Here is a 24219-nt window from a genome sequence, read left to right as displayed (position 1 = left end):
ACAAATTATGGGGCCCCAGTCTAGGAGTTTCTCATTTATTATGTTTGGGGTGAGGCCCTATACAACTACTCTCCACAATACCACTGCACCAAGTTGTAAATATGTTCAGATTTTACCAATGGAGTGGGAGTAAGTGGAATAAATCTCAATATGGGAGGTAAAAATCTAGGGCATTGGTTATGACTATGTCTCATCCCAGGTTAACCTAAGTGAAACCTTTCACAGAGCTTCTCCTCATGGACCACTCCCCCACCCCCACACACAAACTAACCATGTATACCTATACTCAGGTACATGCTGAACATGGAAAGTTTCTCATTCTCTTACATCAACCATTCAACCTGACATTTGACCCAGAAGGTATAAACTAGTAAGCTAATATATATTCAACCATCTGGCATAGGGTAGAAATTGTATAAAATCTTCATGTGTCTCTTTATTCACTCATTCATTCATTCATTCATTCATTCAATCAATATCTGGTCTTTACTATAATCCGATCGTGTCTCCCTCACAAATTTATGTGTTGAAAACTTAATCTCCAATGCAATAGTGTTGGGATGTGGAGCTTTTGGGGGTGGTTGGGACATGGGGGCTCCTCTCTCATGAATGGATTAATGACAGTATAAAAGAGCTTAATGGAGGGAGTTTGTTCCTTTTGCCCTTTTGCTTTTTGACATGTAAGGGCACAGCATTCCTCCCCCCCAGAGGATGCAGCAACAAGGCACAATCCTAGAAACAAAGAGCAGCCCACATCAGACACCAAACCTGCTGGTGCATTGATCTTGGACTCCTTGGCATCTAGAACTGTAAGAAATAAATTTCTGTTCTTTATAAATTACCCAATCTCAGGTACTCTGCTATAGCAGCAGAAAACTAAGACAGGAGGTGTCTGTTATTTACCAGGCACAGTTACAGGCTCTGGAAACACAGAAGTATACAAAATATATAAAATTGCTGCTACTAAGAAGATCACATTCTACTGGAAGAGACAGACAATAAACAAGTACATATATGTTATGCTGAAAAAGTGCTACTGAGCAAAAATGTAGAGCAAGAGAAGGACTGAAGCACATACTATTTTAGAGAGGGTATTGAGAAACCTTCTCAGATAAGGTGACCTTTGATCATGGATTTGAATAAAATGAGGAAGGGAGCCATGAAGGTATCCATGGAAATAATGCTCCAGGCAGACAGAACAGAAAGTACAAAGGCCTTGCAAAGTGTGGAACTCAGTGTGTTAAAAAACAGCAAAGGGTTAAATGCCTACAATGCATTCTTCTAAAAAATGCGGAAAACTTCTTGAAATTAATTTGTATAGCTCATTCTGTTGGTAAATGTAGAACCATAATAATTTTATACCGAAGTAATATATTAATTTCTAATATACATATTTTATAACACTCTGGCTGAAGTGTTATTTCACAATAATCAAACTACTTATTATGTGTGTTTGGGTAACCCACCTTTTGACTATTTATTTGCACCTTGTTCATTAAAGTTTTAAATGGGGCAAATATGCTTTTACAGCATATGAATCTTGATATTTGCAGCATGTCAGTTAGAAGATAATAAAGTATTCTATGTTTACTACGCTCAAATACCAATATATCTTTTTCAATCTTCATGTCACTAAATTCTCCAAAGTAACACCTTCAGGTTAAGAGTAATTATAATTCAAGGTCAAATTTTAAACCACACTCTTAATCTATCCCTTAGTTGTAATATTTGAGTTAAACTCTGAGGGTTTGGTATAAGAAATGAATCATATGTTAAAATGCGACCTACTCTGAACACAACAGATTTGTATGTACTTGGAAGAGGGGAGCTGGATTGAAGCTAAAGAAACTATGACCATACACACTGTTCTTACCATAATCAATTCTTATGATGACAAAAAACAAACAAACAAACAAACAAAAAACAAAGAAACAAAAAACACAGCTATATTAGGAATTGAAAGTTTTCAAAAAGGGTTTAAAGTTCTCGGCATAGAAATTTATAGAGACTTATCCTGCAAACACCTACATGTCTCAGTATATAGACCTAATATTACCTGCCCCACCCACTAAAAAAATCAGAAAGTATTTTTGCACTTAGTGATTTCCAACATGACCATCATATAACATATAATTTGTAAGATCAAATTTCACTTGATCTCAACTAATTATTTACGAAGTTTGAACAGTGTCATTTACATCTAATACTTTGTACTTTATTTTTATATTGAAAATACCACCAATGATATTAAGGCTATCTTTTATTTCTACAGCATCTTTTATCATTTTTTCTTCCAAATAAATTAAAGAAATATCTTTTATTGCTTCCATTTTATGTGTAAGGAAAATTATCTTGAAGATGTTAAAGGCGTATCCTTTTTGCAGAACAGAGTAAATACTGAAGTCAGATCTAGAATGCATGGATTCTGAGCATGGTCACATGGCTTATTCCACATTGTCACACTACAATTTGCAATAATTTATTCAAAGAAAAGATAACTTCTCACCTTTTTGACAGTTTTCCCATATCATATGTCGAGTATTCTCATAATTTGTGTTCATCCAACTAAGCAGAATCATTTCAGATTTAGAATACATGTTGCTGGATACAAAACGAGGATTGACTTTTGGTGTATTTTGCACAGTCATGTAGGGCATATTATTGCTGCAATGTGGTACAACCCGGATAGAACCAAAACCTAAAATTGGGAAAGCAAGACAGAGATACCATTTACTAAACTCAAATAAAAAAATAATAAAGTCATATTTAAAGAATAAATTAAAAAATATGACAGGCAGATAAATAAAGGAAGGCACCAGTATTCGTAGTTAAATGCATTCATTCAGGAATAAAACAACAGATCAGATGTGTCCCACTAATGCTCATTTTAAATTCCTGCTTTTTGCTTCTATTCTTTCACTTAGTTTATAAGGCCCCACATCATGTGATTTACAGGAACAGGCTTATAATCCAATTAAAAATAACTTCATTTGAGGAAAGTTCTGTTAGAGTGCAAATTCAAACTGTCCCTGTTTGCAGATGACATGATCCCATATATCGAACAGCCTAAAGACTCTACAAAGAAACTCATGGAGTTGATAAAGGATTTCAGCAAAGTTGCAGGATTCAAAATCAACACACAAAAATCAGTAGCATTTCTATTCTCCAAAAGTGAACATACGGAAAGAGAAATCAAGAAAGCTTGCCCATTTACAATAGCCACCAAAAAAATAAAATACTTAGGAATTGAGTTAACCAAGGAGGTGAAAAATCTCTATAATGAGAACTACAAACCACTGCTGAGAGAAATTAGAGAGGATACAAGAAGATGGAAAGATAACCGATGCTCTTGGATTGGAAGAATCAACATAGTGAAAATGTCCATACTACCCAAAGTGATATACAAATTCAATGCAATCCCCATCAAAATTCCAATGACATTTTTCTCAGAAATGGAAAGAACTATCCAGACATTTATATGGAATAACAAAAGACCATGCATAGCTAAAGCAATGCTGAGCAAAAAAAAAAAAAAATAAAGCTGGAGGCATAACACTACCTGACTTTAAACTATACTACAAGCCTGTAATAACCAAAACAGTATGGTACTGGCATAAAAACAGACACACTGATCAATGGAATAGAATAGAGAATCCAGAAATCAAACCTCACACCTACAACCATCTGATCTTTGACAAAGGCACCAAGCCTATACACTGGGGAAGAGACTGCCTCTTCAGCAAATGGTGCTGGGATAATTGGACATCAATATGCAGGAGAATGAAACTAGACCCATACCTTTCACCATACACTAAAGCCAACTCAAAATGGATGAAAGAATTAAATATACACCCTGAAACAATAAAACTTCTTAAAGAAAACATAGGAGAAACACTTCAGAATGTAGGACTGGACACAGACTTCATGAATATGACCCCAAAAGCACAGGCAACTAAAGGAAAAATAAATAAATGGGATTATATCAAACTAAAGACCTTCTGCACAGCAAAACAAACAATTAACAGAGTTAAAAGATAACCAACAAACTGGGAGAAAATATTTGCAAAATATACAGCTGACAAAGGTTTCATATCCAGAATATACAGAGAACTCAAAAACTTTACAAGAAAAAACTAGCAACCCAATTAAAAAATGGGCAAAAGAGCTAAACAGGCATTTACCAAAAGAAGATATATGAATGGCCAACAGACATATTAAAAAAATGCTCAACATCACTCAGCATTCGGGAAATGCAAATCAAAACCACCCCAGTTAGGATGGCTAATATCCAAAAGACTGTGAATGATAAATGCTGGTGAGGTTGCGGAGAAAAAGGAACTCTCATCCATTGTTGGTGGGACTGCAAAATGGTGCAGCCTCTATGGAAAATGGTATGGAGGTTCCTCAAACAATTGCAGATAGATCTACCATATGACCCGGCTATCCCACTGCTGGGAATATACCCAGAGGAATGGAAATCATCAAGTCGAAGGTATACCTGTTCCCCAATGTTCATTGCAGCACTGTTTACAATAGCTGAGAGTTGGAACCAGCCCAAATGTCCATCATCAGATGAGTGGATACGGAAACTGTGGTATATCTACACAATGGAATACTACTCAGCTATAAAAAAGAATGAAATACTGCCATTTGCAATGACATGGATGGACCTAGAGAGAATTATATTAAGTGAAACAAGTCAGGCACAGAAAGAGAAATATTATCTGTTCTCACTTATTTGAGGGAGCAAAAAATAAATAAATAAATACATACACACCAAAAAAAACCGGGGTGGGGGGAAGAAGACATAACAATTGCAATTCCTTGAAATTGATACGAGAAGCATACAGAAAGGACATTGTTGGGAGGGAGGGGGAAAAGGGAATAGGGAGGGAGGTTTCTATAATTGGCCACAATAACCAACCACATTGTATTTTGACAAAATAAAATAAAATAAAATAAGAAAGAATGCTAATTCATTTAAAACACAGGGAATTGAAATGCCTTTCTCATTTCTTTACCCGCTCATGCAACTTAAATAAATGAAATTTTGAAAATCAAAGTAATGTTATAGAGTCAAAACTGATTTTGACATTGATTCTTATTCAGGAGGTCTGTTTTTAAGATGACAAAAATGTCAAATTTAGCATAAAACTTAGAATATTTTTATCTTTTATCATAAAGCTTTGTATATTTGCATCTTATTACCTCCTTCAGTACATCTATACCACGTTTTATCATCAAGCAACGCACCTGTATTTAAAAATAATTAAGAAATATTAAGTAAAAAATTTGGTGTTTGATAGGTAGAGTACTGTAGCACAGAGCTACACAAAGTAGGCACTCTACTAGGCACTCTATTAGGCATTCGTTACAGGTTCTGGATGAGATGAACAGTTTGTGATCTACCCCCTCATTATACAAGGGTACTTCAAAAAGTTCATGGAAAAATGGAATTAAAAGATAATATAACACTTTTTGTAAACTTTTTGAAGTACCTTTTATTTATCTCAAGACCTTAATATATATTAATTTCTTTTTTTTCCCATTGATTATCTCTTTTAATTTTGTGTGTATGTGTGGTTTTTTTTTTAAATTTTATTTTGTCGATATACATTGTGTCTGATTATTGCTCCCCATCACCAAAACCTCCTTCCCTTCTCCCTCCCCCCTCCCCCCAACAATGTCCTTTCTGTTTGCTTGTTGTATCAACTTCAAGTAATTGTGGTTGTTATATCTTCTTCCCCCTCCCCCAGTTTTTGTGTGTGTGTGAATTTATATATTAATTTTTAGCTCCCACCAATAAGTGAGAACATATTGTATTTCTCTTTCTGTGCCTGACTTGTTTCACTTAATATAATTCTCTCAAGCTCCATCCATGTTGTTGCAAATGGCAGTATTTCATTCGTTTTTATAGCTGAGTAGTATTCCATTGTGTAGATATACCACAGTTTCCGTATCCACTCATCTGATGATGGACATTTGGGCTGGTTCCAACTCTCAGCTATTGTAAAGAGTGCTGCGATGAACATTGGGGAACAGGTATACCTTCGACTTGATGATTTCCATTCCTCTGGGTATATTCCCAGCAGTGGGATAGCTGGGTCATATGGTAGATCTATCTGCAATTGTTTGAGGAACCTCCATACCATTTTCCATAGAGGCTGCACCATTTTGCAGTCCCACCAACAATGGATGAGAGTTCCTTTTTCTCCGCAACCTCACCAGCATTTATCGTTCAGAGTCTTTTGGATTTTAGCCATCCTAAATGGGGTTAGATGGTATCCCAATGTGGTTTTGATTTGCATTTCCCGGATGCTGAGTGATGTTGAGCATTTTTTCATATGTCTGTTGGCCATTTGTATATCTTCCTTAGAGAAATACCTTCTTAGCTCTTTTGCCCATTTTTAATTAGGTTGCTTGTTTTCTTCTTGTAAAGTTGTTTGAGTTCCTTATATATTCTGGATATTAATCCTTTGTCAGATGTATATTTGGCAAATATTTTCTCCCACTCTGTTGGTTGTCTTTTAACTCTGTTAATTGTTTCTTTTGCTGTGCAGAAGCTTTTTAGTTTGATATAATCCCATTTGTTTATTTTTCCTTTGGTTGCCCGTGCTTTTGGGGTCGTATTCATGAAGTCTGTGTCCAGTCCTATTTCCTGAACTGTTTATGCTGTTTTCTTTAAGAAGTTTTATTGTTTCAGGGTGTATATTTAAATCGTAAATCCATTTTGAGTTGATTTTACTATACGGTGAGAGGTATGGATCTAGTTTCATTCTCCTGCATATGGATATCCAGTTATCACAGCACCATTTGCTGAAGAGGCAGTCCCTTCCCCAGTCAATAGGCTTGGTGCCTTTGTCAAAGATCAGATGGAGGTAAGTGTGTGGGTTGATTTCTGGGTTCTCTATTCTATTCCATTGGTCAGTGTGTCTGTTTTTATGCCAGTACCATACTGTTTTGGTTATTATAGCTTTGTAGTACAGCTTAAAGTCAGGTAGTGTTATGTTTCCAGCTTTATTTTTTTTGCTCAGCATTTCTTTGGCTATGTGTGGTCTTTTATTGTTCCATATAAATGTCTGGATAGTTTTTTCCATTTCTGAGAAAAATGTCATTGGAATTTTTTTTTTTTTTTTTTTTTTTAATTTTTTTTTTTTTTTTTTAAATTTTATTTTGTCGATATACATTGTAGCTGATTAATGCTCCCCATCACCAAAACCTCCCTCCCTTCTCCCTCCCTCCGTCCCCCCCAACCATGTCCTTTCTGTTTGTTTGTTGTATCATCTTCAAATAATTGTGGTTGTTATATCTTCTTCCCCCCCCCCCCGGTTTGTGTGTGTATGTGTGTATGTGTGTGTGTGAATTTATATATTAATTTTTAGCTCCCACCAATAAGTGAGAACATGTGGTATTTCTCTTTCTGTGCCTGACTTGTTTCACTTAATATAATTCTCTCGAGGTCCATCCATGTTGTTGCAAATGGCAGTATTTCATTCGTTTTTATAGCTGAGTAGTATTCCATTGTGTAGATGTACCACATTTTCCGTATCCACTCATCTGATGATGGGCATTTGGGCTGGTTCCAACTCTTGGCTATTGTAAAGAGTGCTGCGATGAACATTGGGGAACAGGTATACCTTCGACTTGATGAATTCCATTCCTCTGGGTATATTCCCAACAGTGGGATGGCTGGGTCGTATGGTAGATCTATTTGCAATTGTTTAAGGAACCTCCATACCATTTTCCATAGAGGCTGCACCATTTTGCAGTCCCACCAACAATGTATGAGAGTTCCTTTTTCTCCGCAGCCTCGCCAGCATTTATCGTTCAGAGTCTTTTGGATTTTAGCCATCCTAACTGGGGTTAGATGGTATCTCAATGTGGTTTTGATTTGCATTTCCCGGATGCTGAGTGATGTTGAGCATTTTTTCATATGTCTGTTGGCCATTTGGATATCTTCCTTAGAGAAATGCCTACTTAGCTCTTTTGCCCATTTTTTAATTGGGTTGCTTGTTTTCTTCTTGTAAAGTTGTTTGAGTTCCTTATATATTCTGGATATTAATCCTTTGTCAGATGTATATTTTGCAAATATTTTCTCCCACTCTGTTGGTTGTCTTTTAACTCTTTTAATTGTTTCTTTTGCTGTGCAGAAGCTTTTTAGTCTGATATAATCCCATTTGTTTATTTTTCCTTTGGTTGCCCGTGCTTTTGGGGTCGTATTCATGAAGTCTGTGCCCAGTCCTATTTCCTGAAGTGTTTCCCCTATGTTTTCTTTAAGAAGTTTTATTGTCTCAGGGTGTATATTTAAATCCTTAATCCATTTTGAGTTGATTTTAGTATATGGTGAGAGGTATGGATCTAGTTTCATTCTCCTGCATAACGATATCCAGTTATCCCAGCACCACTTGCTGAAGAGGCAGTCCCTTTCCCAGTGAATAGGCTTGGTGCCTTTGTCAAAGATCAGATGGCAGTAAGTGTGAGGGTTGATTTCTGGATTCTCTATTCTATTCCATTGGTCAGTGTGTCTGTTTTTATGCCAGTACAATACTGTTTTGGTTATTATAGCTTTGTAGTATAGCTTAAAGTCAGGTAGTGTTATGCCTCCAGCTTTATTTTTTTTGCTGAGAATTGCTTTGGCTATTCGTGGTCTTTTATTGTTCCATATAAATGTCTGAATAGTTTTTTCCATTTCTGAGAAAAATGTCTTTGGAATTTTGATGGGGATTGCATTGAATTTGTATATCACTTTGGGTAGTATGGACATTTTCACTATGTTGATTCTTCCAATCCAAGAGCATGGGATATCTTTCCATCTTCTTGTATCCTCTCTAATTTCTCTCAGCAGTGGTTTGTAGTTCTCATTATAGAGATTTTTCACCTCCTTGGTTAACTCAATTCCTAAGTATTTTATTTTTTTGGTGGCTATTGTAAATGGGCAGGCTTTCTTGATTTCTCCTTCTGCATGTTCACTATTGGAGAAAAGAAATGCTACTGATTTTTGTGTGTTGATTTTGTATCCTGCTACTGTGCTGAAATCATTTATCAATTCCAACAGTTTTTTTGTAGAGGTTTTAGGCTGTTCGATATATAGGATCATGTCATCTGCAAACAGGGACAGTTTGACTTCATCTTTTCCAATCTGGATGCCCTTTATTTCCTTCTCTTCTCTGATTGCTCTGGCTAGTACTTCCAACACTATGTTGAATAGGAGTGGTGAGAGTGGGCATCCTTGTCTAGTGCCTGTTCTTAAAGGAAAAGCTTTCAGCTTTTCCCCATTCAGGATGATATTGGCAGTGGGTTTGGCATATATGGCTTTAATTATGTTGAGATACTTTCCCTCTATACCTAACTTATAGAGGGTCTTTGTCATGAATGAGTGCTGAACTTTATCAAATGCTTTTTCAGCATCTATAGAGATGATCATATGGTCCTTGTGTTTGAGTTTATTAATATGGTGTATCACATTTATTGATTTGCGTATGTTGAACCAACCTTGCATCCCTGGGATGAATCCCACTTGATCGTGGTGAATAATTTTTCGTATGTGTTGCTGTATTCTGTTTGCTAGTATTTTAGTGAGGATTTTTGCATCTATATTCATCAAGGATATCGGCCTGTAGTTTTCTTTTTTGGTTATATCTTTACCTGGTTTTGGTATCAGGATGATGTTTGCTTCATAGAATGAGTTTGGGAGATTTGCGTCCGTTTCAATCTTTTGGAATAGTTTGTAAAGAATTGGTGTCAATTCCTCTTTGAATGTTTGGTAAAATTCTGCTGTGAATCCATCTGGTCCTGGGCTTTTCTTTGTTGGGAGCCTTCTGATAACAGCTTCAATCTCCTTTATTGTTATTGGTCTGTTCAAATTTTCTACGTCTTCACGGTTCAGTTTTGGGAGCTTGTGTGTGTCCAGAAATTTATCCATTTCCTCCAGATTTTCAAATTTGTTGGCGTATAGTTGTTTATAGTCGTCTCGAAGGATTCCTTGTATTTCAGATGAATCAGTTGTAATATCGCCTTTTTCATTTCTAATTTTTGTTATTTGAGTCTTCTCTCTTCTTTTTTTTGTTAGCCATGCTAATGGTTTGTCAATTTTATTTATCTTTTCAAAAAACCAACTTTTTGATTCGTTGATCTTTTGAATTGTTTTTTGGTTTTCAATTTCATTCAGTTCTGCTCTGATCTTAATGATTTCTTTCCGTCTGCTAACTTTAGGATTGGATTGTTCTTGTTTTTCTAGTTCTTTAAGGTGAAGTGTTAGGTTGTTCACTTGCCCTCTTTCCATTCTTCTGAAGTGAGCATTTAATGCAATAAATTTTCCCCTCAATACTGCTTTTGCAGTATCCCACAGGTTTTGGTATGATGTATCATTGTTTTCATTAGTTTCAATAAACTTTTTGATTTCCTGCTTGATTTCTTCTTGGACCCATATGTCATTAAGTAGAATGCTGTTTAATTTCCATGTGTTTGTATAGTTTCCAGAGTTTTGTTTGTTATTAATTTCTAGTTTTAATCCATTGTGGTCTGAGAAGATACATGGGATAATTCCAATTTTTTTGAATTTATTGAGACTTGATTTGTGACCTAATATGTGATCTATCTTGGAGAATGATCCATGTGCTGATGAGAAGAATGAATATTCTGAGGTTGTTGGGTGGAATGTTCTGTAGATATCTGCCAATTCCAATTGGTCTAGAGTATTGTTTAGATCTTCTGTTTCTCTACTGATTCTTTGCCTAGATGATCTGTCTAATATTGACAGTGGAGTGTTCAGGTCCCCTGCTATTATGGTATTAGTGTCTATTTCCTTCTTTAGGTCTAATAGAGTTTGTTTTATAAATCTGGCTGCTCCAACATTGGGTGCGTACATATTTATAATTGTTATGTCTTCTTGGTGGATCAGTCCTTTTATCATTAAGTAGTGTCCCTCATTGTCTCTTTTTATGGTTTTTAGTTTAAAGTCTATTTTGTCAGATATAAGAATAGCCACTCCAGCTCGTTTTTCTTTTCTGTTTGCATGGTAAATCTTTTTCCATCCTTTTACTCTTAGTCTGTGTGAATCTTTATGGGTGAGGTGGGTCTCTTGTAGGCAGCATATAGTTGGGTCCTGCTTTTTGATCCAATCAGCCAGTCTGTGTCTTTTAATTGGGGAATTTAAGCCTTTAACATTAAGAGTTGTTATTGAAAGGTGTTGATTTATTCTTAGCATTTTATTGGTTGTTTGGTTGTCTTAGGTGTCTTTTGTTCCTTGCTTTCTGATTTACTGTTTGGTTTCTGTGTTTGTTGGTTCCTTAGGTTGTAGATAGTGTTTTTGTTAGCTTGTTTTCTCTTCATGAATGCCATTTTTATTGTACTAGCGGGTTTAGATTTTTCTTAGGTTTTTATGGCAGTGGTAGTTATTTTTCAGGAACCAAACCCAGTACTCCCTTGAGGATTTCTTGTAAGGGTGGTCTTGTGGTAGTGAACTCCCGCAGTTTTTGTTTGTCTGAGAAATATACTATTTGCCCCTCATTTCGGAAGGATAGCCTTGCAGGGTAGAGTATTCTTGGCTGGCAATCTTTGTCTTTTAGTATTTTGAAAATATCATCCCATTCCTTTCTAGCTTTTAGGGTTTGTGATGAAAAGTCTGATGTTAACCTGATTGGGGCTCCCTTATAGGTGATTTGACGCTTCTCTCTTGCAGCTTTTAAGATTCTCTCTTTGTCTCTGAGTTTTGCCAATTTGACTATGACATGTCTTGGAGAAGGCCTTTTTGGGTTGAATACGTTTGGAGATCGTTGAGCTTCCTGGATCTGAAGATCTGTGATTTTTCCTATACCTGGGAAGTTTTCTGCCACTATTTTGTTGAATATGTTTTCAATGGAATCTCCATTTTCCTCCCCTTCTGGAATACCCATGACTCGGATATTTGAGCGCTTGAGGTTGTCTGATATCTCTCTCAGATTTTCTTCAATGTCCTTGATTCTTTTTTCTTTCTTTTTGTCTGCTTGTGTTATTTCAAACAGCCCATCTTCAAGTTCAGAGGTTCTCTCTTCAACTTCGACAAGCCTGCTGGTTAAACTCTCCGTTGTGTTTTTTATTTCGCTGAATAACTTCTTCAGTTCAGCAAGTTCTGCTACATTTTTTTTCAGGACATTGATTTCCTTGTATATTTCCTCTTTCAGATCCTGTATACTTTTCCTCATTTCATCATGATGTCTAGCTGAGTTTTCTTGTATCTCATTCAGTTTCCTTAGAATTATCACTCGAAATTCCTTATCAGTTATTTCAAGGGCTTCTTGTTCTATAGGATCTAGAGTATGAGATTTATTAACTTTTGGTGGTGTACTTTCTTGATTTTTTGTATTTCTGGTGTCTTTTTTTTGGTGTTTATTCATTGTGGCAGGGGGTTTCACAGTCCACCGGTTTAAGACTAATGACTAACTAGGATGTTGCTGTGGTTGCCAATTTGGTATGGCTCCCGCTGTGACTGCTCAGTTGGCCTCTAGTGTCTTGTGTGTGTGGTTGCCTCGGGTCTTGGGCTTCTCCGGGGATCCACCTTTCTGGTCAGCTTGTACTCTGCTGGGCTGGTGGATCACGTACCACAGGGTGTGTGATCTCTGTTGAGCTTTCACTTTCTGTACAGGACTTCTCCCCGTTCAGTGTGCTCTGGCCCAGGCTGTTAGATCGTGCAGTGGCGACCCCACTGGGTGTGTGGTTTCTGTCGAGTCTCCGCCTCCCTGGCCGCACGTCTCCCCCCTCTGTGCACACTGTGCTGGGTTGGGGCGTGTCTTCTGCACCCCTCGTCTATCAGCTGGGCCTTCAAGACCCTGCTCAGCACCGCCTCGCCCAGGAAGTCTACCAGGTTTCTGCTAGGCACAGACGACCAGTCTCTCTGGGTGCCTTTGTAGCACTGTGTAGATCTTTCTCGGGTCTTGTTCACCTATGTATCCCCCCGGTATAAACCGAGTCTAGTGCCCGCCTGCAGCCTGCTCTCCGGCAGGTTCAAGCAGACCTGGGAACTCTCCTACCACACTATTCCCAACCAGAAATTCGTTAGGCTTTTTTCCAAACTGGTGGTCGCAGAGATGGTAACTGCCTCCCAGTAACAGGAAGTTTACCGGGGCCGGAGTCCAGGGTGTGGTGGAGTGACAGTCGGCCCGCCCGTACTTCCTAGCCCTCCCAAAACTGGTCGGGACGCCCCACACCCCCAGCCCTGCCAGAGAACCGTGGAGGGAGTGGGAGAGGAGGTCGGCCCGCAGGGTCCGGAAAGCCCCGCGCCAGGCCAAGCAAATGGGCTCAGTGATGGCCGAGCAGGGCGGAGCTGCCCGCACCTGGGAAAATGGAGGCAGCACCGGGGCAGTGAGTGGCCTGGTGGTGCAGGCGGGGAGCCTCGTGGGCATCCACCCCCCGAACAGAGCTTTGCCAGGGATCACTCACAGTGCTGTGCCAGGTCGGGCGCTCGCTGTCTCTGGTTTGTTGCCTTCCGTGTTCTCGGCGCTGCCGCCTCGGGCTGTTCAGTCGCGGCGCCGCTCGGGCGCTCCCAGGAGTCTTCTTTAATGCCGGCCTGAAACCTCGAATCCTGGATAGGGCAGCTGGCCGCCTTCAGTGCGGCCCCAGCCTCCGGGATCCTGGCTGCATCCACAGCAGCCCTGGCGCCGTGTTCCCTGTTTCAAGACTCACTTTTGCAGCTAAGAATCAGTTCTTTTCCTGCTCCACACTTCAAAGCTGTTGCCTGTAAATGAGGCAGCCTCTCCTGCCGGGGGCAAAGTGGCGTTGTGCCCCCACGACCGGCCAGCAGCAGCAGTCCTCCCTTAAGAGATGGCCAGAGGAAGGTCCACAAGTTTCCCGGCTGCCTGAGGCCCAGTGGCCACCTTTTCCACCTCAGCTACTCCGCGCCAGCCGCCGCAGCCGCCGCCATCTTGAAACTCGGAATTTTGATGGGGATTGCATTGAATTTGTATATCACTTTGGGTAGTATGGACATTTTCACTATGTTGATTCTTCCAATCCAAGAGCATGGGATATCTTTCCATCTTCTTGTATCCTCTCTAATTTCTCTCAGCAGTGGTTTGTAGTTCTCATTATAGAGATTTTTCACCTCCTTGGTTAACTCAATTCCTAAGTATTTTATTTTTTTGGTGGCTATTGTAAATGGGCAGGCTTTCTTGATTTCTCATTCTGCATGTTCACTATTGGAGAAAAGAAATGCTACTGATTTTTGTGTGTTGATTTTGTATCCTGCTACTGTGCTGAAATCATTTATCAATTCTAACAGTTTTTGTGTAGAGGTTTTAGGCTGTTCGATATATAGGATCATGTCATCTGCAAACAGGGACAGTTTGACTTCATTTTTCCAATCTGAATGCCCTTTATTTCCTTCTCTTCTCTGATTGCTCTGGCTAGTACTTCCAACACTATGTTGAATAGAAGTGGTGAGAGTGGGCATCCTTGTCTAGTTCCTGTTCTTAAAGGAAAAGCTTTCAGCTTTTCCCCATTCAGGATGATATTGGCAGTGGGTTTGGCATATATGGCTTTAATTATATTGAGATATTTTCCCTGTATACCTAACTTACACAGGGTCTTTGTCATGAATGAGTGCTGAACTTTATCAAATGCTTTTTCAGCATCTATAGAGATGATCATATGGTCCTTGTGTTTGACTTTATTAATATGGTGTATGACATTTATTGATTTGCGTATGTTGAACCAACCTTGCATCCCTGGGATGAATCCCACTTGATCGTGATGAATAATTTTACATATGTGTTGCTGTATTCTGTTTGCTAGTATTTTAGTGAGGATTTTTGCATCTATATTCATCAAGGATATCGGCCTGTAGTTTTCTTTTTTGGTTATATCTTTACCTGGTTTTGGTATCAGGATGATGTTTGCTTCATAGAATGAGTTTGGGAGATTTGCGTCCGTTTCAATCTTTTGGAATAGTTTGTAAAGAATCGGTGTCAATTCATGTTTGAATGTTTGGTAAAATTCTGCTGTGAATCCGTCTGGTCCTGGGCTTTTCTTTGTTGGGAGCCTTCTGATAACAGCTTCAATCTCCTTTATTGTTATTGGTCTGTTCAAATTTTCTACGTCTTCATGGTTCAGTTTTGGGAGCTTGTGTGTGTCCAGAAATTTATCCATTTCCTCCAGATTTTCAAATTTGTTGGCGTATCATTGTTTATAGTAGTCTCGAAGGATTCCTTGTATTTCAGATGAATCAGTTGTAATATCGCCTTTTTCATTTCTAATTTTGGTTATTTGAGTCTTCTCTCTTCTTTTTTTTGTTAGCCATGCTAATGGTTTGTCAATTTCATTTATCTTTTCAAAAAACCAACTTTTTGATTCGTTGATCTTTTGAATTGTTTTTTGGTTTTCAATTTCATTCAGTTCTGCTCTGATCTTAATGATTTCTTTCCATCTGCTTACTTTAGGTTTGGATTGTTCTTGTGTTTCTAGTTCTTTACGGTGAAGTGTTAGGTTGTTCACTTGCCATCTTTCCATTCTTCTGAAGTGAGCATTTTATGCAATAAATTTTCCCCTCAATACTGCTTTTGCAGTATCCCACAAGTTTTGGTATGATGTATCATTGTTTTCATTGGTTTCAATAAATTTTTTGATTTCCTGCTTGATTTCTTCTTGGACCCATAAGTCATGAAGTAGAATGCTGTTTAATTTCCATGTGTTTGTATAGTTTCCAGAGTTTCGTTTGTTATTAATTTCTAGTTTAAATCCATTGTGGTCTGAGAAGATACATGGGATAATTCCAAATTTTTTGAATTTATTGAGACTTGATTTGTGACCTAATATGTGATCTATCCTGGAGAATGATCCATGTGTTGATGAGAAGAATGAATATTCTGAGGTTGTATTCAACCCAAAAAGGCCTTCTCCAAGACATGTCATAGTCAAATTGGCAAAACTCAGAGACAAAGAGAGAATCTTGAAAGCTGCAAGAGAGAAGCGTCAAATCACCTATAAGGGAGCCCCAATCAGGCTAACATCAGACTTTTCATCACAAACCCTAAAAGCTAGAAAGGAATGGGATGATATTTTCAAAATACTAAAAGACAAAGATTGCCAGCCAAGAATACTCTACCCTGCAAGGCTATCCTTCTGAAATGAAGGGCAAATAGTATATTTCACAGACAAAGAAAAACTGCAGAAGTTCATTACCACATGACCACCCTTACAAGAAATCCTCAAGGGAGTACTGGGTTTGGTTCTTGAAAAATAACTACCACTGCCATAAAAACCCAAGAAAAATCAATACCCACTAGTATAATAAAAATGGCATTCATGAAGAGAAAACAAGCAAACAAAAACGCTATCTACAACCTAAGGAACCAACAAACACAGGAACCAAACAGTAAATCAGAAAGCAAGGAATAAAAGACACCTAAGAAAACCAAACAACCAATAAAATGCTAGGAATAAATCAACACCTTTCAATAACAACTCTTAATGTAAAAGGCTTAAATTCCCCAATTAAAAGACACAGACTGGCTGACTGGATCAAAAAGGAGGACTCAACTATATGCTGCCTACAAGAGACCCACCTCACCCATAAAGATTCACACAGACTAAGAGTGAAAGGATGGAAAAAGATTTACCATGTAAACAGAAAAAAAAAATGAGCTGGAATAGCTATTCTTATATCTGACAAAATAGACTTTAAACTAAAAACCATAAAAAGAGACAATGAGGGACACTACTTAATGATAAAAGGACTGATCCATCAAGAAGACATAACAATCATAAATATGTATGCACCCAATGTTGGAGCAGCCAGATTTATAAAACAAACACTATTAGACCTAAAGAAGGAAATAGACACTAATACCATAATAGCAGGGGACCTGAACACCCCACTGTCAATATTAGACAGATCATCTAGGCAAAGAATCAGTAGAGAAACACAAGATCTAAACAAGACTCTAGACCAATTGGAATTGGCAGATATCTACAGAACTTTCCACCCAACAACCTCAGAATATTCATTCTTCTCATCAGCACATATTAATTTCAACTTGGGTAAAATGCTAATTTCTTTGTGTAGTACATATCTATGCTCTCAAGTGTCTCAAGTAGCTACAGTTTAAAAATTATTTAAATAATTTTATTGTGTTTTTTTGGGACATGTGAGGGTCCCAAAACTGTTCCTTCTTTTGCCACTATGGGAACTATTTCAAAATGTCATTAAAAAATCCATTTCTGAATGTTGGATATTTATCTGACTTTGTCCAGCGAGAATAGCCATCTATAAATGTGAATTGCATCATTTTAGCATTTTTGATAGAAGTGTAATGGAACTGCCTTCTTCTTTCATTCTGGAAGTTATGTAATCTAGAACTCATAAGGTTCAAACGTCATATACTATAAAAATACATTTAAAAGCCTGTGAAAAGGACCCTCACCCTTTTACAGGGAATATCAAATGATGAATCATCTGAGTACAGCTGATGAGATGTTTGGAGCTAATACCCTAAGTTGGCACAGGATTCATCTGTCATCTGTCAACTTTACTCTGCAAATGAGAGAAAACCTGCAAATCACCCTTGATAAGAATACAGATTTAATGATGGAGTCACGTGAAGCATGGATGGAACTTTTAATACAGAAAGAGCCACCACCCTGAGTTCTTAATTCTTTAGTAGTGCTTTTGAAACCATCAGTGGTGAAAGACCTGTTAATTTTCACTTTGCTGCAGAATGATAGTTTTATAAAATGCTCTAAAAATAAATTGCTAGAAAAATGAAATGAAGAATAAAAACACATACAAAGTACAAGACTCCATTGCATGCAAATTCAAATAGGCCTTGAGTGAGATGTGATTTTTGTTGCTTAACCACAAAACCACACAAAGCTGGGGGAGAAGGAATGAAATGAGGATTACAGAGGCTATCATGCCTTGTTAGCTTTGCCAGCTATTGGATGAAATTTACATAAATCAGTTTTAGCGATCTGTACTCAGGAAATTCTTTCCTGCCCTCACAAAATGTTATCTGGATGTGTCCTTCATTTTTGTTAAAGATCTGATTCAAGAAATGTGAGTGACAACACCCCTTCCATTAATATATTGGCCCCATGATGGAATATAGTCCTTGGCTATCCTACTATGCCACTATAGGGCATTTTGAAGAGTTAAAAATCACAATGACAAAACTACTACTAATAGTATATACTTACATGTATTGAGTGCTATCCCACCACTCTCATATGTACCAGTTCCATATAAAATTTGCTATTATATTTGGCTTATTGTTTCTCAATGACAACTTTTTAAAATTAAGTGTTATTTTTATCTAGTAGCATAAAAAACAGATAATAATTTTTGTCTTTAAATTGCCCATAAAAACCTCTGTATTTTTTTTTTTCTGAAGAACCATCTTCAATAGGCCTATGTTGACCAGAAAGAAATCAATAGCCAATTTATGATCTTTCTTTTAGATTTAAGGGTGCTTGATGGTTTAACACTTGATTAGAGGGTCTTTACACCAGTAACTCAAAGAATTTATAGGAATAAATTTATCGGAAAACCAAGTAAACTGAGAGTCCAAATGAGGATAGTATACTGGACAAAGCAGTTATACCTCTTTGTCAAGATTTTATATGTCAACATCTTTAATTATGGCTGACCAAAGTGGATTTCAGAAAATTATATCTAATATGGATTCTGACTACGTTATAATAAAGATAAAAACCAGAGCACATGCAGTAACAACTCACCTATCCATATCTCAACTATGTAGAAAAAGCTCACAGAAGAAAGCCAGCAAGTACACATTCCAAAAACATAGTTCATGCATATGTAAATACTATGAGCTACAATTCTTGACATTTCAAAGTCTATAAGTTAATTTTCTTCCACTTAATTTATGAAAACCTGTTTGTGCACTTTAAGTCAAAGCCTATTTGCTTTAATTTTACAGAAAATTTTAATAAGGCTGGATATATAGTTTCTTAGGCCACTCACAAAAAATTACAAGTAATAGGATAAAGAAGTACTGTAAGCAAGCACATTGATAATAGCAAAGAAAGGCAAGAGAGGTAATTGTCATAAACCAAGAGAATGATGAAAAACTATTACAAACTAAAAAATAGTCTGAGTGTCTGAGCACCATTTGGAGGGGAAACAGGTCTATAACTCATTGAGTCCTGTGGTCACCACTGTACTGGATACCTAAGGTAATGCACGAGAAATCTGAAAAATGCCACTGTAGATTTGGTGTCTAGCTTACCTATAGCAATATAGCAATAAATATTCTAATTTTGTTATATTATATACAGATTTTGAATTGGTTTGGTAAAAATATGTTTAATAAGGAAAATCACTGCTTTTAGTTCAAACATACCAAAAAATTGATAGAATTGCTCCACTATTTAAAAAAAAACCCAAAACTTTATAACAGATAATACACTAGGAACAAATAAGTAAACAAATTGATTCACTTATTCACATATTTGTTTCTGATCACCTTTTTCTTTTCCAAGAGATTTCTGCAAAAATATCACATTCATTTTCTTTAGCACATGTAATGTCATCCTTTGTATTCACATGGGAACCCTGTTTATATTTACATTTAGAATAGCATCCTTAGTTTGAGCATTTCTGTTCTTGTTTTTCACCTTTCATGCTTCGATGACCCATTATTTAGCCATCAGCAGTTTTGTGATTTAGGAATATAATGCAAGAAAATAGCTATTTTAGACAACTACCCTTGATATCTGATTAGCCTAGATATCTACTTTGAGTCCTCATCCTCCACCATCCCCCACGTGGTGTCTGCTCACCCTGGCTAGTTTTCAGCCAGAATCTTGCCAGGTAGGGTTTAGCCGGAATCCCCCTCTTACTCCTGATGTTATCTCTTGCTAATTTTCCATCCACTGACCCCCACCCTACTCCTTGGCTATAAATTCCCACTTGCCCATGTTGTATTTGGAGTTGAGCCCAATCTCTCCTGGCTGTGATGGTCCTGAATAAAGTTTGCCTTACTGTGCTTCAACAAGTGTCACTGAAAAATTTTTCTTTAACAGAAGTGAACCATGATCTAATGTTTCTAAGCCCCCCTCACTCTCAGCATATTGTTTATTCCTCAGAAAATTCCATGTTCTATGTAACCTCAAGGCTTTTTGACACTGAACTCTCTTTGTCTTGAAAATATCTGGCTGCCCCACCCCCAAATAAAACCCACCTATGATCTTGTTTTAGTTTGTTTTGTGTTGTTATAACAGAAATACCTGAAACTGGGTAATTTATAAAGGAAAGAGGTTTATTTGGCTTACGATTCTGGGACAGCTGCATCTGGCACCGGCCTCAGGCTGCTTCTACTCATGGTGGAAAGTGGCAGGCAGGGGCGGGCACAAGCAGATCACATGATGACAGGAAGCAAGAGAGAGGAAGCAAGAGAGAGAAAGCAAGAGAGGAAGCAAGAGAGAGAGAGAAGGTGCCAGGGTCTTTTTAAGCAACAAGCTCTCGTGGGAACTAATGGAGTGAGAACTCACTCATTAATCCCCCTTTCTCCAGGGAGAGCATTAATCCATTCATGAGGGATCCGCCCCCATGACTCAATCAGTTTCCAACACTGCCACATTGGAGATCAAATTTCCACATGAGTTTTGGCGGGGACAACACATCCCAACTCCATCAGATCTTCTTTACACAAATTATGTTACCTATCTCTCTAACCTATACCACACCTTGCCTAGCAAACTCCTAGTCATTCCTGCAGGCTAAGTTTAAATTGATCTTCCTGAAAGACTTCCCCAAGGAACAAGACATTTAGGTTATTTTCTATGTGCAGTCATCAATAGTTTTGGTGGCTTATATTGTCATAGCATTTGTCATACTTCCTTGAATTATTTGTTTAGTTGCTTGTATCCTCTTTCAGGATATAAAACCCTTGAGGAGACACATTACATAAATTTTACTCTTACACTCCCAGAGCTTGGCATAGTTTCTGGACCACAATAGTTGCCGAATAACTTCGTTTAACAAATATTTATTGTGCATCTACTGTGTACCTCATAGTCTATTAAGTTCTGAGTTTAGAAGTGATACATGGTTTCTAAATCCACAGAGAGAGTCGGTTGGGAAAGATAAATTAAACAAGCAAAACCTACATATGATTACAAGAACAAACGAAAAAAGAAATTAGTAAGTGAGTGAATAAAATTCATGAGCCAAGATTATGTTTTTTTGTCCATAGAGGAGTGCATTTTCTGCTTTTCTGTTTTGGATTTGCTCCTCTTTATCAGTGGGCAAGAATATAGATGATGCAGCCTGGAGTTAAGAAAGAAAAGCAAATGTCTTTTTTTCAAACCTGTGTTTGGCTGAGAGTGCCAAATACCCTCATACCTTCTTCTGGAAGTTACCCAAGAAAAGGAAGGATTTCTCCTCTTGACCCTCATCAAGAGACACATAGGAAAGGTCACTGGTGGAAGAGAAGGAGGACAGAAGGAGCAAGTCGGAATGATGCAGCAGAAGGAATTCTCCAGAGGGTGGGTCTGGATGGCTGCCTGCAATAGAATCTTTAGACTGCTGTAGGGCAGCACAAGAGCCCTGAACTCCTGGGCCCCAGCAGAGAACAAGGAAGAAATAAGCACTAGTTACATCACATTGCTGATATGGCCAAATTCATGTGATCTTCTTGGAAGAAAGTATGAGTGCCTGTGAGCCTAAATTTTCTCATCTCTAAACTAGAGATTAATGGTTGTAAGGATTAAATAAGATCACATTTTTTTAAAAAAAACATGTAATTACAGAGTCTTGCACTTAGTACTCACTTAATTTTGTCCTTTCCATTGAGTAATTAATTCTCACTTCGATATAACTTATTCCTTGTTCTAACTCTCAGTCCTACACCTCACTCATCTGTGGTTGCCAAGTGTGAAGACAGAGCAAAAGCCTCCATTGGTCTTGATGGACAAGATCTATAGTGCCACAATTGGAAACCTAGAGAATGATTATCAGGCTGAAACCAGGACTTATGTATGCAATAAAGTGATACAGTGTAAAGGCATAATTAATGCTATATTAATCTAAACATAAATGCAATTTGGCATTAAGTTAATTGGAGAATTTCATCAAAACCTGACCTCACCTACCATTGTATGAATCTGAAGTAATGCCCTCTATTCTAAGAGCAGGACCGATGCCACTTAAGATAGCCTCTCCATTGTGTAAAAGTTCGGCGGGAAAGTGGAGATGGGATGGGAGGAGCTCCGCTAACTGCAAAATTAGCTTATGTACTGTTAGCTTGCTTGCATTGGTTACTAACTCCCAGCACAGGGGGTCAGGACAGAGTTGCCACACTTGTAGCTTTAAAAGCCGAGAACAAAGGCGATCCCCCACCGCACCTTGAATTGGCTGGTGCGGTACCAGCCGCTGGAAAATAAAATCTTTTTCTCTTTTTCTATATCAGTCTCCAATGGTGATTTTCTCCCAATGCCTATAACATCTGGGGGCTTGTCCAGGATGTCCATTACCCCTTGGGGACCAACCCCACCATTTTCTCACACTAGAAGTCTAGGGGGGGAGCTACAGAGAAGGCGTTCCTCAGCCCCAGAGGCACATGATCTTCTGCTGGCCAGCTTAGGATTTTCCAGTGCCTCTACATTTGGGTGAGTCAACTCTTTTTGGTGGGGGATCAGGCCAGACTGGACGCAGTTGCAACGCCTCTTCCCCAGACCCAGCAGTATGTCACTGCGGTCCACTTGGTGGCCTCTCTTGGTGGCCAAACTTGTGTATTGTCTTTGTGTTTGTCTTTATATTAACCTCATGAGTTTATGTTGTTGTGAGTCTTGTTTTGCATTTGGGTATCAGAGCTCTGATTTAGGGACTTTGTGGAAGGCTGGGTGCAGCACTACTTCCCAAGTCCAGGACTCCCATGAGACATCATCGGGTCCTTTGGTTTGGAATTGTTTGGAAATTTGTTGTGGCCACTTGTCTTTGTCTCTTGTGTGTTGCTGGGTGTGCATATACATTTTATAGCTTTGTATGTCTTTAACTGTGGTCATATGTAATGTAATAGTGAGGCATGATAAGTATCTGCCATCCTGTGTTTCTGACCTTTATTGTGCTAGTTATGACACTGGAATCTGAGAGCCTAATTTAATTACTGGCAAAAATTGGAAAGCTTTGGGCACCAGAGAGGACCCCAGCTGCAAGAGGCAAGTGGCCACTGGGAATATTTTGCTCCCATGTCTCTGCCGCTGGTAGATCTCTCCTGGAGTCCCTGACCTAAATTCTGATAAGGAAATGCTTTATTCTCTTTATCTTTCTCTGATTTTCTGAGCCCTCTTTCTGTTTGGTTGGATTGTATCCACTTCTGTTTAAGTGCACCCTGGAGGGCACCTGGCTAGGCTTTGTTTTTCTGATTTAAATCTGGTTGGTAATTTTCTTCTTTGTGCTGAAAACAGTGGGGAGAACTGCTTCTATCAATTACTGTTAATGGAATGGATTGGCCCTGCCCATTGGGACTAGGCTGAACTGGATGATCCCACTGCTCCTCTTTTCTCTTTGTTTGCTTGGTTAGACATTTAGTTGAGTACCAGAAATCTGAATAACCCCTCCAATCCTGTTGGCATGCACCCCACAGATGCCCCCTATTCCATGCCATTGATTGGTGCCATAGGTGTGGAGTAAGACAAGTTACAACTTAGACTAACTAATTTGGTTGAGACGTCTCTTTGGGATGTATGTTTGTGCACATGCAGAGTGTTTTGTCTGTTATATATGGCAACTATTTCTGGATGCATTTCAAGCTACTACTTAGGGGTCACAAGATGCAAATTGTGCCTTTGGCCTTAAGATCACTGGGAAAAGGCAATGCCAAGGTGCAACAAATCAAGTACCCAGCTAAATTACAGCAAAATATTTGGGAAGATTTGCTCCATTTCATCTGGCTAGAAAAAAAAAACGTTCTCTGCATTTCTTTGAAAAGGCTTGCATACTTGCCTTGCAATGTAAATTTGTCTCCTTGAAAAGTCCCAGGTACTTCTCTTTGCAATGTAAATTTGTTACCTTGCTTTCTCTAAAAAAGATAAGCTTTGGCATTTTTCAGAAACGCAATTTAAAATCAACTCTCCTTTTTGAACTAGTAAGTTTTCTATTTTATCTGTCTCATTAACATTTTAAACAAAACCCATATTAATTAATAAAGGTGTAGCTTGATGTAAAAATTAGATAAATATAAGTGAGTTAAGTGCTTATAAATAAAATTGTAATTTCAAATTGCTTCT

At 38.1% G+C, this 24219-nt stretch overlaps 1 protein-coding gene across 1 annotated transcript in view; it reads right to left on the bottom strand.

Moving 5' to 3' along the window:
* The window catches only part of LOC134367978 (cilia- and flagella-associated protein 47-like), a 1412159-nt gene that overhangs the window by 277449 nt on the left and 1110491 nt on the right, over positions 1-24219 (bottom strand). Inside the window, 2 exon segments of the mRNA XM_063084614.1 lie at positions 2507-2686; positions 2689-2698. Of these exon segments, the coding sequence (XP_062940684.1) occupies positions 2507-2686; positions 2689-2698 (190 nt within the window).

Source organism: Cynocephalus volans, chromosome X (genome assembly GCF_027409185.1).
Source record: "Cynocephalus volans isolate mCynVol1 chromosome X, mCynVol1.pri, whole genome shotgun sequence".
In the NCBI taxonomy this organism is placed as follows: domain Eukaryota; kingdom Metazoa; phylum Chordata; class Mammalia; order Dermoptera; family Cynocephalidae; genus Cynocephalus; species Cynocephalus volans.
Note: the sequence above shows the minus strand (reverse complement) of the source record. Positions and strands in the feature narration are given on the sequence as shown.